This window comes from Carlito syrichta, unplaced genomic scaffold, assembly GCF_000164805.1.
Source record: "Carlito syrichta isolate Samal-C Ts95f unplaced genomic scaffold, Tarsius_syrichta-2.0.1 Scaffold304199, whole genome shotgun sequence".
Taxonomy (NCBI): Eukaryota; Metazoa; Chordata; class Mammalia; order Primates; family Tarsiidae; genus Carlito; species Carlito syrichta.
Window position 1 is genome coordinate 384,565 of NW_007248295.1, and position 15,097 is coordinate 399,661.

Here is a 15,097-nt window from a genome sequence, read left to right on the forward strand (position 1 = left end):
TTTGGCCTGGATCAAAGGATTGTAAATATAAAGCGCAGAAAACTGCTTGCTTAAGTGGTAGAAGGCAGTTTTCCACTGTTCCTTTTTAGACTTTTTCTGTTTTTATTTTTTAAGTAGTTAGATTTACAAAGGGTGATAAAACATCATTCTAAGAGCCTAAATTTATACCTATAAGATGGCAAACTAGTATGATATCAAGAAGCCACAAGTGCAGACTGAAAAATGGGTGTGAAATGGATTTTTATCTTTAAGTATTTGTTTAAATTTACCTGCATAACTGATGCAGGTTTGAATATTATAGGATTATATTATAAAACAAAACTTAATGGAAGGCATGTGTTTGGAATTCAATATTTAATCATAAGGACAGTATATCGGTGATGAAGGTGATTTTATTGAGGACTTCTCTAAACTCAGCACTTTGTCAAGAACTTTGGGTGATTAGGAAAAAAAATGTGAGCCATCGGCCTCCAGCTGGGGTCAATTATAGTCTAGCCATGCCGACAAGGTTAGCACGCCGAGGGAAACCATAGGAGAGCATTTTGGTCTTTCCTCTGGGTGTGAAATAAAATTACAGAAACTTCAGAAAAAGGATATAGTATTAATGTCAAGGAAAATTTCAAAGAAGACATGGAACTAAACTTGGTTTCTGAGATGTAGTTAGAATTTAAGATAGGGATGAAGAAATTAATAAGCATGAAGGAGACATGACCTCCCCAAGGGACAGTCACAGCTACCGCAGAGCATGTATGGATGGGAGGGATATCACATACAGTCATGTACTGAGGTTTAGGTCTGATTTCTGAGGAATGAAAAGCCAAGTTGAGGTAGGGGGCGTTGAGGGCTGCATTTCTAATCACAGAACTATTATAGGTTGCTAAAGAAGGCATATGATAACAAACTAGTATTTTCAGAAGATCTTTCTGGAGGTGGTATGCAGCCTGCATTATAGGAAAAGTACCTTCTGTTAGGGAGATGAGCCAAGAGATTCTGACTCTAATCTAGTCAAGAGGTGCTAAGAGCTTGCACTAGGGCTGTGAATGTGGAGACAAAACCTCAAATCTGAGAGATATTTTAAGTGGGAAATGTCAAGCCTCAGTGATAGGTTGTGTGCATGAGACAAAGGTAAAAGACATTGACTTCTAACTCTTTTTCCAATGACTGGAAGCATGATGATACCATGTCTGAGAGAATGAAAGAGTTATAGTAGTTACTCTTTGTGATTAAAAAAAAACCCAATTAGCTTGGTTTAGGATTTAGTGAGATTCAGGCCGTCATGATTCTGGACGTGTTTAGTGTATGTAGGTGCTGTTCTGTCTTAGATTAGGCAACTATTGATCATTCCCGAGGTGAGAGAGAAAAGGCAAAAGTACTATTCATTGAGGGCCCTCTGGGCACCAGGGGTTGGTTTTAGATACCCACCTAGTATTTCACCTAATGCTCACTAAGATAATTGTTACTTACTGAGCAATTATTATGTCTTGTCCTAAACGTATCTATACAGATCTTTTACCTACTTAATCCTCATTAACAAATGAGTTAGGTATCACACCTGTAGTTCCAGTTACTTGGGAGACTGAGGCAGAAGGATCACCTGAGACCAGGAGGTTGTGGCTGCAGTGACCTACGATTGTGCCACTGACTCTCCAACCTGGGTGACAGAGCAAGACCCCAACTCAAAACAAAACAAAAAACAACAAAACAACAGCAGTAAAAAAGCAAACAAAAAACCACTGCTGGAGCTCACAGTTTACAACAAATAAAGCTGAGGAGGTCGGTGAGAAGACTCAGGACTTGAGAAAGCTTAGTAAGAGGGAAACTCTTTTACCCCCCTGACTCTACTTAAACTTCTTCAGGGCTCCCTGGTTAACCTTGTTTCCTGAATAGAACTTGGGAATTGAATGACTGATTTAAAATGTGAACTCTGAGATTTAAGACACTTGCTGCTTGTGTTGTGCTTTGCAATAGTGACACATAGAATCACCTTCATATAGTCATTGATATTTAGTGTAAGAATAAAATGTTGGAAGCATAATGTCTGGCCTGATTTGAGACAGAAAATTCTTTAGATTTTAGAGTACATTTATTTAGAAGTGACACCCTCTTTCCTTGAAAAAGAAGTGCCTCATTTTTGAAAGCTTAGAGTTAGGACCAAGACCAAAGATAAATGCATAACTTGGGAGTGGTAGAATACGGTGTCGATTGTTGAGTCACAGATAAGATGAACCATTAAAACAAAACAAAAAAAAGAGAATGAGAAAAACAAAATGGAATATAAGACAAAAAAAAAATGTTAAGACACCTTGAGGACCATTAAGAGAGCCCTTGCAATGATAACTTTGAGAATAGTGAGTCCCATAGAATGAAAAGAAGAGAAGACAGACTTCAAGGAGATTAAATGGAGAAAGGGAAAGATAAATCAAATAAAGAAAATTCTAAAAGCTCTAAAAGCTTTCGTATTATGAGAAATTGCAATGCATGTTTTTGGATGTTTAAGCTGAGTACACATTTAAAAAAATTTATTTAAAGAAATAAAAAATGACTAATAAGGTAAGATATTGCATCTGAAATATATAAAGAGTGGCACATAATTTGAGATACAAAGAAGAAAACATTTCTGGTATTCTCTAATCAGTGAAAATCTCAGTAGAAGAAAAAATAAGAGGAAGAGTCTCCTATAAATCTGAAAAATATTCATATTTTGTAAATACTTAGCAAAAAAATTTTGATTTTTAAAAATTGCATGAATTTTTTACACAGTGAAATAGTTGTGATCTTAAAACTGAGAAGTAAAATTTGAGTAATTTATGAATGTAATTTAAATAATTGTTAGGCATTTTCTTTTAGTAACCACACTTCACAAAATAAGACTATCTTTCATAATTGAGAAAATTTCAAATGTAAATATGATCTAAGAGAGTAATAGTTGAATATGATCAAAGAAAGCGTGTTCATTTGTTTAAAAGCACTTAATTGTATTTTTGAAATGAAATCCAGATTATTTTTCTCATTATCCTGTGTGTGTGTGTGTGTGTGTGTGTGTGTGTGTGTTTAAGAAAACTGTTTAATAACTGTGTAAGGGGTGGCGCCTTGGGGGGGCACTGTAGGGAAATTCATTTACTTAACAGATTCAGGACCCCCTACTGTTTTATTCTGACAAAAGCAAAATCATTAGCCCTGTAACAGAAGTACTGAAACACTATGCTGAAAAAACAAACAGAAAAAAAAACAAACTTAAATCTCATAAAAGTTTTTTGGACTATATTATCAAAAATAGCTATTCTTGAAAATGTTTGATTCTAATTAATTTCTAGAAATTAAGCATGTAACTCTAGAGGTACCAAATAACAACTGTATTTATTCCAAAAACTATTTGAAGTCAGATTTGACAATCCTCTGAACTCCGTGGAGTCCTCAAGTTTCCCAGAAAAGATCAGTTTATCTCTTTTTTCTTAATTGTGAACACCATTTACAACTAGCATTTGCATCGGTATCTCTTACCCCATAATTTTTGATTTAAGTGAAGGAGGATGGCAACAACATATTGGGAAGGAGGGAAAAAAGGGTGTTCTTAGAAGGATTAGGACCTAAAATACAATGGGAAAGTCCTGAATTTCTTTATAAAAAATTGTGTATTTATTCTTACACATTTAACCTTCAGTCACCTTCTAAGTACTCTCCATTTGATGCAATATACTTATCAAGACACGTTTTGCACTGCTCAAAACTGTTTTTGAACTCATCAATTTTTATGGTTTTTAGTGCTTCTACCATTTTTTGTTTCACCTCTTCACATTGGCAAAACATTTCCCTTTGAGGACTCTTTCATCCAGGGAAATTAAAAAAAAAAAATCACTAGGGATGAGATCAAGTGAATAGGGAGGGTGGAGCCAGAGGGTCATGCTGTTTGTGGTCACAAACTGCTGAACACTTAGCAGCAGGGCTGGTTGTTCATGTAAATCACCCATTGTGGTATGGGTTAACACATGGAAAGAATCTCCAAAAACAAATTCATCTGAATGCAGTCTCTCACAACAATGCTGCCAATGGGTTGGCAATGAGTTCCTAGAATACTTAACTGGTGTGGGAAGCCTGTTCTACAAAGGGCCCATCCTCCAAAAGATAGTTCTGTGTTGTTTTGGGTTTCCCTTCATATAGCCTAGTTCCATCTCCACTTAGCAGTGTAGTCAAGGACAATGTGCTTAACTTTTTGGGGTCTCTATTATATAATGAAATCATTGTATATTGGTCATTTTTCTACCCCTTTGAAACCCACAGATCCTGTAATTAAAATACATTTATAATAGGTAAAATAGAAAACCCTTACAAAATAGGGTTGTGAGGGGGAGAGAATCTGAATTCTATCCAATCAATACCCTGCTCTCTTGCCTACTCCTACCCATGGCCTCTGATCTCTGGAGCTCCCAGGAACACAGTTGGAAAATCAGGTGATGTTATCATCTCTAAGATTGTCACCAGCTCTAAAGTTTTGGATTCTATGAGGATAAATCCGACTCCAGCCCTATGCCTTTGCAAGCCAGATGAACCAAGAAGCTTCCATGGTTTTATGCTTATTCCAAATTTCAAGAATCCCTTCCAGAGTAGGATTATCAAAGAGTACGAGACACACCGTCTTCATGTTAGTGAATGCTGGGAATCGTTTTCCGATGTTACTCACTGTGATCTGACACCAAACACAATGCAGTCCTGTCAGGCCCTGGTAACATTTTACCGTTTTGTGGCACTTATCACACTTGGTTGGGCAGTTCCCTTCAACCCAGTAATGGTGCATGACCTAGAACAGAATGACATCGTGGTAAGAGGAGGCGTCTGTAATCACCACCTTCAGAAAGCAGGTATGGCCACAGACTTACATCAGCATTCTTTTTGGATTTCACATAGGTCTTGATGCAAGAGGGAGGGGCTCTAGCCACACAGCGTTCATGGACTGTGTACTTGCAGACTGAAAGGAAACAGGTACACACATTCAGAGTCAATCCTGGTCCTGATGGCAATTTTATAGGGAAAGAATGACATTAACAGAACTTCATTTCATATTCACTGTTCCCTAATCAATCCAATCAACCACATCAAGGAAAAATCCAAGTCGACTGTTTTTACCATGGAACACAAAAGGCCAATTAGTACAGGAAATATTATGCATGTGAAAAACCAAGATTCCTCTATCATGGCATAGCAGGAAACGCTTAATTAAATCAGTCCTCACTCAAATTTTTCACAATAATTCCCAGATGACAAAAATATTAAAGACAAATTGATGACTGCCAAATGGCTTGGTGTCATTTGCTAGAAGAAAGAGATCTATATTTTACAAAGTATAGGCATGAGAGCAGCTGGCAGGCATGGGAATAAAAGCCCCTTGAGTTTATTCTATTTTGTCTATTGATTTATCTAAACCTTAAATGCCTGATTAGTCTATTTCCAGAGGAGGGGTTTCATCATACATGCCAGGTCTTCAGTAAAAATTCATCCCTCACTTGCTATCATGGCGTTGTTCGTCAAAAAAAAAAAAAAAAATTCTTTGGCTTAGCAGCATATAATAGCCATAAAATTTATGTTTATATGTAAACATGTATATATACACATAAACAAGCAAATATATGTGTGGATGTATACATGTAATATGTGTTGTAGAACCAAAACATCTCCTTTTTTCTATACTCAATTTTTTTTATGGTATGAGTCCAAACACAATTAGGGTCACATACAAATGTTCTTTTAATAAAATGCTGGTTCCAATGTAAGAGTTCTAAATACATAAATAGAGAGAGCAAAGCATAAAATTGAATTTAAAAATGCAGCCCTCTCAATAAAAACAAAAACTAACCACTGCCTAAAATTACAGTGAAAAACATTAAATCCACATAATATCGATATAGCAAGCTATTCCAAAATAGTCTCTGTGGCTTTCTTTGGCAACACTGAAGGAGAAACATGCTTCCTCTTCTCTTCTATATTAGCAATAGTGTCGAGTATTGAATTCACTACACTAATCAGTAAAAATTTATAAGCAAAATGATCACTCTTTATATAACATAACTCATCCTATTTGAGAGCTATTATTTTGTTTCATATGCTCCTATTAGTAGAATCTCCCATAAAAAAATTATTTCCTTAAAAAAAATAGAGTTTTTAAAACAAAGCACTTTCTTTGTATATGGAGAATGTTCTAGTGCAACTAACTTTTCAAATACTGCCATCAGAAACTGTCCTCTAATGTGACACATGGCAAATTTCATGTAACCTTGTTAAAATCCTTAAGCACTTGAGAAAGCACATGCATACATGGCACTAAAACATGTATTTAATGTTGAATAATACATCTGAGGGCTTACAAACAATACTACCAAAAAAGTTGCTAGTTAAATATATACATAATATATATTATATCATATAATATTGTATCATATTATATATTACATGATTTTCATATGTATACATAACATATATACATATATTATATAGAGTATAATATATATACATATACAAATGTGTGTGTGTGTTTGTGTATGTGTGTGTGTGTTATATATATATATATATATATGTATATATATATATATACCATGTATTGTATGAAAGCCAGGTAAGAAATTAGGTTCAATTAAAGGCAGAAAAATGGGGTGTCTCTAGTGACCTTAGCAGAAAAGTGCACAGAGTGAGAAATTGCTGGATTAAGAAAGAAATTCAAACTTAAGTGAAGAGGATACACTATCTACTCAACTTTAGCAGAAACATCAAGAAATGTAAAATTTTCTTAGGCAAAATATGCTGTAAATTTAAAAATATTAGGTGATTTTAAAAATTAACTGTTATGTAACACTATTAGGAAATTCTAATTGGCAGTACTGAGTCAATAGAATAAGGTGAAAATTGCAAAGATGAGTGAACTGAAATTTTAAAAATGACCACAACTCGTGAATCATCAATGCTTTGAATTCAAATACCCATTAGCCATATATGAAGATTTTCCTTTTTTCTTTCTTTTTAGAGACAGGTTCTCCCTCTGTCGTCCAGGCTGGAATGTAGTGACGAAATCATAGTTCATTGTAGCTCCCAACTCTTGGGTTCAAATGATCCTCTCACCTTGACCTCTCAAGTACCTGGGACTATAGGCATGTACCATCAGGCCTGGGTAATTTTAAAAAGTTTTTTGTAGAGGTAAGGTCTCGCTATGTTGCCCAGACTAGTCTTGAACTCATGGCCTCAAGCCAGGACTCTATATGACAGGCATGAGACACAGCAGATGGCCTCCTATATGAAGATTTTCTTCATGTCAGCAGTAAAAGTAATGCACTTGAGATATAAAAATCAGTTTGCATTCCCTGTGATTTCTTACTTTGGATGCAACTCTCTTTTTAATCAATTAAGGTAACTGTTTTGTAAAAGGACCTAAAGGAATGGACTCATAAAAGTCTATGTGAATAAAGTGGTTAACCCAGGATGGAGGGGAGGACAAATATTTTAAAAAGATATAAATCTTCAAATAATTACAGTAGAAATAGTAGTTATGGATACATGAAACAGTGGAAAAAATGGTGAAAGAGTTGGAAAATGTCCCTAGTTCTTTTCCAAAACTGAAGAGATAAAAAACTAGAGTAACCTAAACCCATTCAGAGACAGACTACGGGAAAATATCAATCATAGGTACAGGGAGGGTCCGGATCATTGCCCAGTTCTCCATCCAGAAATAGGACCATCCCATGAGGTTAGCCTTAGCCTTTCCTCCTCCCCAGCGATGAGGTCCAGGCAGAGGGCACTACTCACAGGAGCAGCAGAGGCCCTGCTTCCCCACGCCAATCAGCATATTCAGGCAGAGGTTGCAGTAGGCAGGTTTGTTGAAGTGCTTGAGTCGCCACACGTGCTGCCCATCATCCTTCACGTTCTGCACGGGCCATAAGAGAAACAGATTTCACTTAATTAAACAAACAGTGGGAGACATGCGTGCCAATAAAATTCAGAGCTGGACGGACGGAAGCGTGTGAAGACAATCTGTTATTTCATCTCTGGCTTTCTCCAAGATCGCCACAGAGTCTTGGGAGAAACACATGTGCTCGAGCGGGATGAGACGGTGCTGACACACCATGGATGCTGTAGCAACTCTCGAATTCTTGTCTGATATCAGCAGTTCAACTGCACGCCCAAACCATCGTGACGACCTGCCAAACTGAGCACTTCCAAGAAACAGGGACGGGCCACTCTCGCCTTTGAAAATATCCTCTTTAGCACAATTCCATGAACAAATACATGAGTAAAGGGAAAAAACACTCTTGAGAGGAAGAGACTGGTAAATTAAAAACTTGCAAAGACGACGTTAGTAACTTAGTAACAGGAATAGACAACATTCAGGATGGTGGTTAGGTCATGTAAGGAGGCAGAGCAAGGGGTGAGATGGGAAAAACCATACTAAAAGGTAAGTTATTGGCATTGTTCTAGGAGATGTATTAGACTATATTATAATGTATTTTGATAGACTGTTGTACATCTTAAATGGTAAAATGTAAAAGATTAACTTTTTAAAGGACCTTACCATTTTGTTCACCCCTCTTTTGTACAAAATAAATGACTTTCATCTCTCAGAAAGATGGTAAAACTGTTAAAGCTGTATTATTACATTTATTTATAACAAGCACTGTTGTTATTTGTCACAATAAAACCTTGAGTATAAATTAATTTCCACTTTAGCAAAATACCATAATTATTGTTTACTCTTCTAAGTAAGACACTATATCATATCATAATAGCTACTTCTCTAATGTGTGTTTAATCACATCCGCATTGTTTGAGATGAAAGTAAAATGAAATAGTATAATATTTATGAATCTCTTGAACCCGTTACAAGGTCAAAATATTAAATGAAATGATTATACAGTATTATTTTTATTACCATAATTTTCTCCATTAATATATGCTCTTTGTACTCTATTCACCAGATTGTATTTAACTTAAATTAATATCAGATGCCATTCATTGGTATTCTATTGAAATTACTACTGATCATAATTTTTCATGTTAGCCAAATTGTCATCTTTATTAGAATACACCCACCAAATAATGTTTTGGTCACCTACTACATGCTGGAGCAGTAATACTAATTCTAGGGCAGTGAGAGAGCATAAACATATCCAGATCATCTTTTTTCTCTTGATAATAAGATATCAACAATAATGTTCCTTACTACTTCTATTATTAATCAAGAGGTAAGTTATCAGATTTGTAATACCAAAAAAAATCTATAGGAACTAATTCTTAACATTGGAACCAGAAATGTCAAATTTGCATGATAATATGAAACATTAATGAAAATACTTCCTGGGAGATAATTCTCCATGGGTCTTTTGAATCTCTGCATGTTTTGCAAGCAGAAGCACTGTCTTTTCTTCCAGGCTAGTTTTTCAAAGATACTTGAATATCAAACAGCCTTGGACAATAAAGATGTGTGACCCTCCAAAGCAGAGGGATGTTTTACTTACTGTCCAGTATAAAGATAATCACTGGTTTCTTGGCAAAGGCTAAACAGGTTTGTTTGCCGCACATTGTAACAGATTTAGTTTTTCTAAGCCAGAGTTTCCAAGCTCTGATGCTGTGTACAGCAATAATTTGGGTCACACTCCATGATTCCTGTGAGACTTGATGTGCAAGGCTCAGACATGGATCTGGATCTCCTGCTTCCTGTTTTGCCGTAAGTAAGAAAAGCTATTGTCTCTGACCCAGGAGTCTCATGTCCTCTGCCAAGATCCATAAACTGTGGCAAGCTAACACATTAGCTTGCAAGTAGGGTAAATCTCAGACCCTTTTCAATTATTAACAGTGCCCAGATCTGCCTTTCTAACAAGTGCACAACAAGCACAGCTACACAGAAGGTGTCATGGAAAGATTTTCAGAAGACACAGCTATCTCAATTTTCTTTCAAAACCTAAAAAGTGGGGTTTTGTAGTAATTTCTGAATCCCATTGTAGTTTGGGTGAGTCATAAGATTTCTAGTAGCTTTATCATGTGAATAGAATACTTTATATGTTTAACTTTGCTATATTTTCCAAACTGCCTATGTTTTAAAATTTCAGTTCCCACAATAAAATTTAAACCTCTTGATATGGAAAGTTTAAATACAGGGTTGTTAATCTTTTAAAAATTAAATTAATCAACTTTAAAAGTAGCAGTTAAATGCTTTAAAAAATTTTAAGTGTAGAAGAAAGGAAAAAACCAATCTAATTTTCATATGTATTACTATTCTTACAGTCCTTGTCATTTTATTTTTAAATGATTGCCCATTACATGTGAATAAGCCTCATCCTTTGAAGAGCACATATGGACTAAGTTAGCTGGCATTTTCCTTATCAAAAAATAAACAAGTCTGAACGTGGGTGTTCTGTCAATCAGAATACTTAGCCATGTTACAGGCTGCAACTGATGTACAAATCCATTACCCAGGCATAAAAAGCTTTACCAAAAAACAAATTAAATAGCTTTATAGCTCTTAGCCGGATACATTGCCAAAATATGCAAGGGATGAAATATGTATGTGACTCCTTTAAGAGGAGAAATTGAAACCAGAAGCCAACTACTTCTCAGCAGCACAAATTATACTCCAACTCTTTGTATTTTCATGTCTTGTCTTGTTTGTCTTATTTAGATTGTAAACTGGGGTGGGGGGAGATCTATCCCTTATATTCTATCAGCTAGTAAAGCATATTCCTATTAGTACTTATATTGCAAATAAATATTTATTGCCAAGAAAGGAATCCATTTTTTATATAAAAAAGATATAAACAGGGAATTTAGGAGGCTTGATTTCTGGCTTACAAGGAAAATGTAGATAAGCCATTTCAACTTTCCTGTTATATTTTTCTCTAATGAAATGAAAGTATTCATTTTCCTCTCCCAGGCCATAGTGTGAGGTTTCATTATACAATACTTGTGAAGTTAATTTAGCTCCTCAGAAAGCTGGTGTTATATAAACAGCAAATACTATTACCATCATTGGGTTGAGTTTTGTAACATCCCAGTAGTTTCAGCCAAGAGCACTGAGGAAGATGTCTGAAGGGTCACTACATTTTGTTTAAGATTTGTTCCATATTTTTTTCACTAGCAAACATAGCACTGTGTGTTTTAATGAAACGTATGGCAGAGAGAAATGCTTAAGGTATCATTGGCTAGCCCACTCGGAGGAGGAAACACGTTTTTTCTCAACTTTCGGTTCCTCAGAAGACAAAGAGATGTTTCAGAGGGAAGAATGCTCTTTGTAACATTTCAAAACCTATTTCATTACCCTAGTGATTTCTAAAAGTTTAATTTTTCCCCAAATACTTCCAAGATCACAGAACATGTTCAAGTAAGCTAAGGCTACTGTAAATAATACTTTTTTCCTAAAGACCTCAAGGAGAAATTTCACTGATATCCTATTGCCACACCTAGCCATGTTCTGACGGACTCAGCTTATAACACACGGAAAAGCCAATGCTACCAATTACTTCCAACTCATCACACAATAAGGAGCATTAATATCTGACTTTTTGTTCAAGGTCTTCCAAAGAATTATAACTCTGTAAAAGGAACTGCTCTTTTAGAAAAAAAGAAAGAAAGAAAGAAAGAAAAGCTATATTAGGTCTGGGTAAAGAGAATGCAGAGAGAAGTTTTAAAGTTCTGGTTTGAGTTGCAATCGACAACTTATCTCCAGACCACACTTTCTGAGGTCAGGCTGAGACCCTGCCATCCTGAAGCTCAGAAGCAAACTCAACAGCAGACAACACCACGTGGTCATTTTCCTTAAATGACCCAATCTGGATTTCCAAGAATTATTTCATGTGTTCAAAACTGAATAAAGGCTGTAGTGTGTGGTTTCATTATACAATATCTGTGAATTTAGATTGAGCAATGTATACACAGTAGAACAAAAACTCTTAACCAAATTAAAAAATTTTAAATTGGAGTATAAAACATCAGGTTTCTAAATATAATTTAACTTATTAAAAATATATCATCTTCTATTCTTTATCACTTAAAAACTTCATCAAAGAGCACACTGAATTTTATTTAAATGGGGGGAGTGTGCCCTAAACCATCTCAATCAAAGGCAAAGTTTAAATTATATATAAGGAGTGAATACCAGGATTCTTTGAACACATATACATATACATATAAATCCATTTAAAAATAATACAGGCTGGATCTGGGCACATCAATTCACACCAAGAAGTTAAGGTATTCTTATTTCCAGTTAGTCTATTGCTTACATATGCCATCTCTGTTTTTATGTTAATATGAGTTCAGGAATTCTCCTTGAAAGAGTCAATGATATCTTAAAATTACAGATTTGAGCAACTGAAGCATAATCAATTATCTTGTCCATCTAGGAAAGTGTTTGAATTGAAATAGTATTAGATAAGAAAAGGTATGTTCTTGACTAACTTATTTTCATTTTTACAGAAAGGGCAACTGCCTGGCACAAAAGGACCAAATTAGTTAATAACAGAATCAGGATGAAGATCAATTTGATGCCGTTCCCTGTTCATACGCTGTCTCTCCACTAGTCCTCATATCTTCCTGTGGTTGTGTGATTGTACTAAGTATAAGATATTAGATTCCTTTGGAAATAATTAAAAATAAGTTAAAATTATTTTTGTTTGTAATATGTCATATTATTGATAGTTAGCTCAGCGGTTGCAAACAATGGCACTGAGTCAATTCTGGCCAGCCACATGTTTTTGTCAATAAAGTTTTATCAAACATAGCTTTACTGGTTCATTTATATAATATCTGTGAATGCTTTTGCACTATTACAGCAGACCTGAGCAGTTGTGACAGAGACATTATGGCCCCAAAGCCTAATCATTTAATATCTATCCTTTTATTTTTTTATTTTAATTTTTTTTGAGTTGGAGTCTCACTCTGTCGCCCAGACTGGAGTGCAGTGGCCGCTCCCGGCCACTGCAGCTTCGACCTGCTGGGCTCCGGCGGTCCTTCTGCCTCAGCCTTTCGAGTAGCCGGAATTACAGGCGCGCGCTACCACGCAGGGCTGATTTTTTTATTTATTGTAGAGATGAGGTCTCGCTGCCCAGGCGGGTCTCGAACCCGCGGGCTCAGGCAATCCACTCACCTCAACCTCCCAAAGGTGCGGGATAACAGGCTGAGCCACCGAGCCCGGCTTAATATCTATCCCTTTATGGGTTGTTCCAGTCACTGGAACATTGCTGATTATTTAACAGAGAAAAACATCTAAATTAAATGATTTTTAAAATAACAAATACTAATTCTTGCAAAGCCTAAGAAAAAAGAAATGACTCTTACTCTGTAGTGTTTGGTATAGCATCCGACCCTGAGACACTACATTTCTGATTTTGGAACCAAAGCAAACATTCTTTAAAATGGAACAGCTTTTTAATTTCTGTTGATGAAAAAAATAAACTACAATGAAATCATACTGTTGTGCCTCATTAGAAGTGAGGACTACTCCCCCAGGACAACTTCCTTAACTGTGTAATTTGGCCAGAACACCACAGTCACTTTCAAATACACTGTGGTATTTAACATGCACTATCAATTAGAATCTACTCCCCAAGCTCATAATCGACAATAGACGAGCATATATAGGACAACATAACAAAACAGACTTCACAATAAATGGATAGCTTCAAGCTCCAGTATCTTGATTTCCAATTTAATAAGAAAAGGTACAGGATGGAACCCCGGATCAAATTCTCTGCAGGTAATAACATAACACATTAACTGTCTACAGAAAGGATATAAATCTCAATTACTAAAAAAGACTCTCATCACTCAGTTGTCTTGGTGTCATGTCTGCTTTTTTAAAACAATTATTGTGGGTTAGAATTTAAAAGTTCTTTCTAACAAACAGATGCTGTACTTTGTGATCATTACACATGATTACACGGCTTATACAATATATTAAAAGACAATTTAAAATATGGCTGACTGATTCCTTTTTTAGAAAAAAGGAAGAAAAGAGAAATTTCTTCTTTCAGAGTTTTCCTTTGCAGGGGGAAGAAAATCCAATCTGATGGTACCCTCTTAATGTTAAGCAATGTAGCTCTGCCATCTAGCGGTCAGAACTGGGAACACAAATCTGGAGCACAGCTCTGCTTATAAAACCCTAAATTGATTTATTTTATTTAGCGCTAAACAATTTCTTTTCAATAAAAACATAAAATACAAATTTACAAATATAACAAGAAAGTAAATTGTGTATACTTAACAGAGCGTACCTCAAAGGCAATTAATTACCTTCCAAATGAAATACACTTAATTCCACACTAGAAACGGATGAGGTACTATATTTGTTTAAAATACTTAGAATTAAATCCATATAGACTTGGGAACTGTGTTACCCATTCTATTGTTATAGCTTTACAAATATCTAAATTCATAAGTTAAATTTTAAAGAATATCTAGACAATCGTTCCAAAGAAAAACTTCATTTCGGCCGGGCTCGGTGGCTCAGCCTGTAATCCCGCGCCTTGGGAGGCTGAGGTGAGTGGATCGCCTGAGCCCGAGGGTTCGAGACCCGCCTGGGCAGAGAGACCTCATCTCTACAATAAATCAAAAAAAAAAAAAAATCAGCAGGGCGTGGTAGCACGCGCCTGTAATTCCGTCTACTTGGAGGGCTGAGGCGGAAGGATCGCCGGAGCCCAGCAGGTCGAGGCTGCGGTGGCCGGGAGCGGCCACTGCACTCCAGTCTGGGCGACAGAGTGAGACTCCAACTCAACAAAAAGAAAAAAGAAAAAAAGAAAAAGAAAATCTTCATTTCAAAAACCTTTCTGTGATATTAAATGACAGGTGATTCTCTGTCTTCACTTTTCTCTCCCACTCCAATTACCATATGGTTTGTTCACTCATTTTCTGCATTTTTCCTGCTTCTCTCATGCTACAATTTCCATAAATATTTATAATATACAACTTTTAACTTTAAAAATATAGAATTCCCTTATAGAAAATCATTTTCACTGGAATTTCCTAACTAGAATAATCAGACTAGTTTTCAGTATAAATTATACATTAAGTAACATTTTGTCAATGTTCCTTTTGTTTTCTCCCAGTAGTCTCATTTACATAATACTTTCGT

General features: G+C 35.8%; 1 protein-coding gene across 1 annotated transcript in view; it reads right to left on the reverse strand.

The window, feature by feature from the left end:
- The window catches only part of DGKB (diacylglycerol kinase beta), a gene marked incomplete at its 3' end in the record, with an annotated part of 571,138 nt that overhangs the window by 331,996 nt on the left and 224,045 nt on the right, over positions 1–15,097 (reverse strand). Inside the window, exons 10-12 of the mRNA XM_008059499.2 lie at positions 7,786–7,903; positions 4,875–4,963; positions 4,679–4,795 (exon numbers count right to left, since the gene is read on the reverse strand). Of these exons, the coding sequence (XP_008057690.1) occupies positions 4,679–4,795; positions 4,875–4,963; positions 7,786–7,903 (324 nt within the window). The remainder of the gene's footprint in view (positions 1–4,678; positions 4,796–4,874; positions 4,964–7,785; positions 7,904–15,097) is intronic.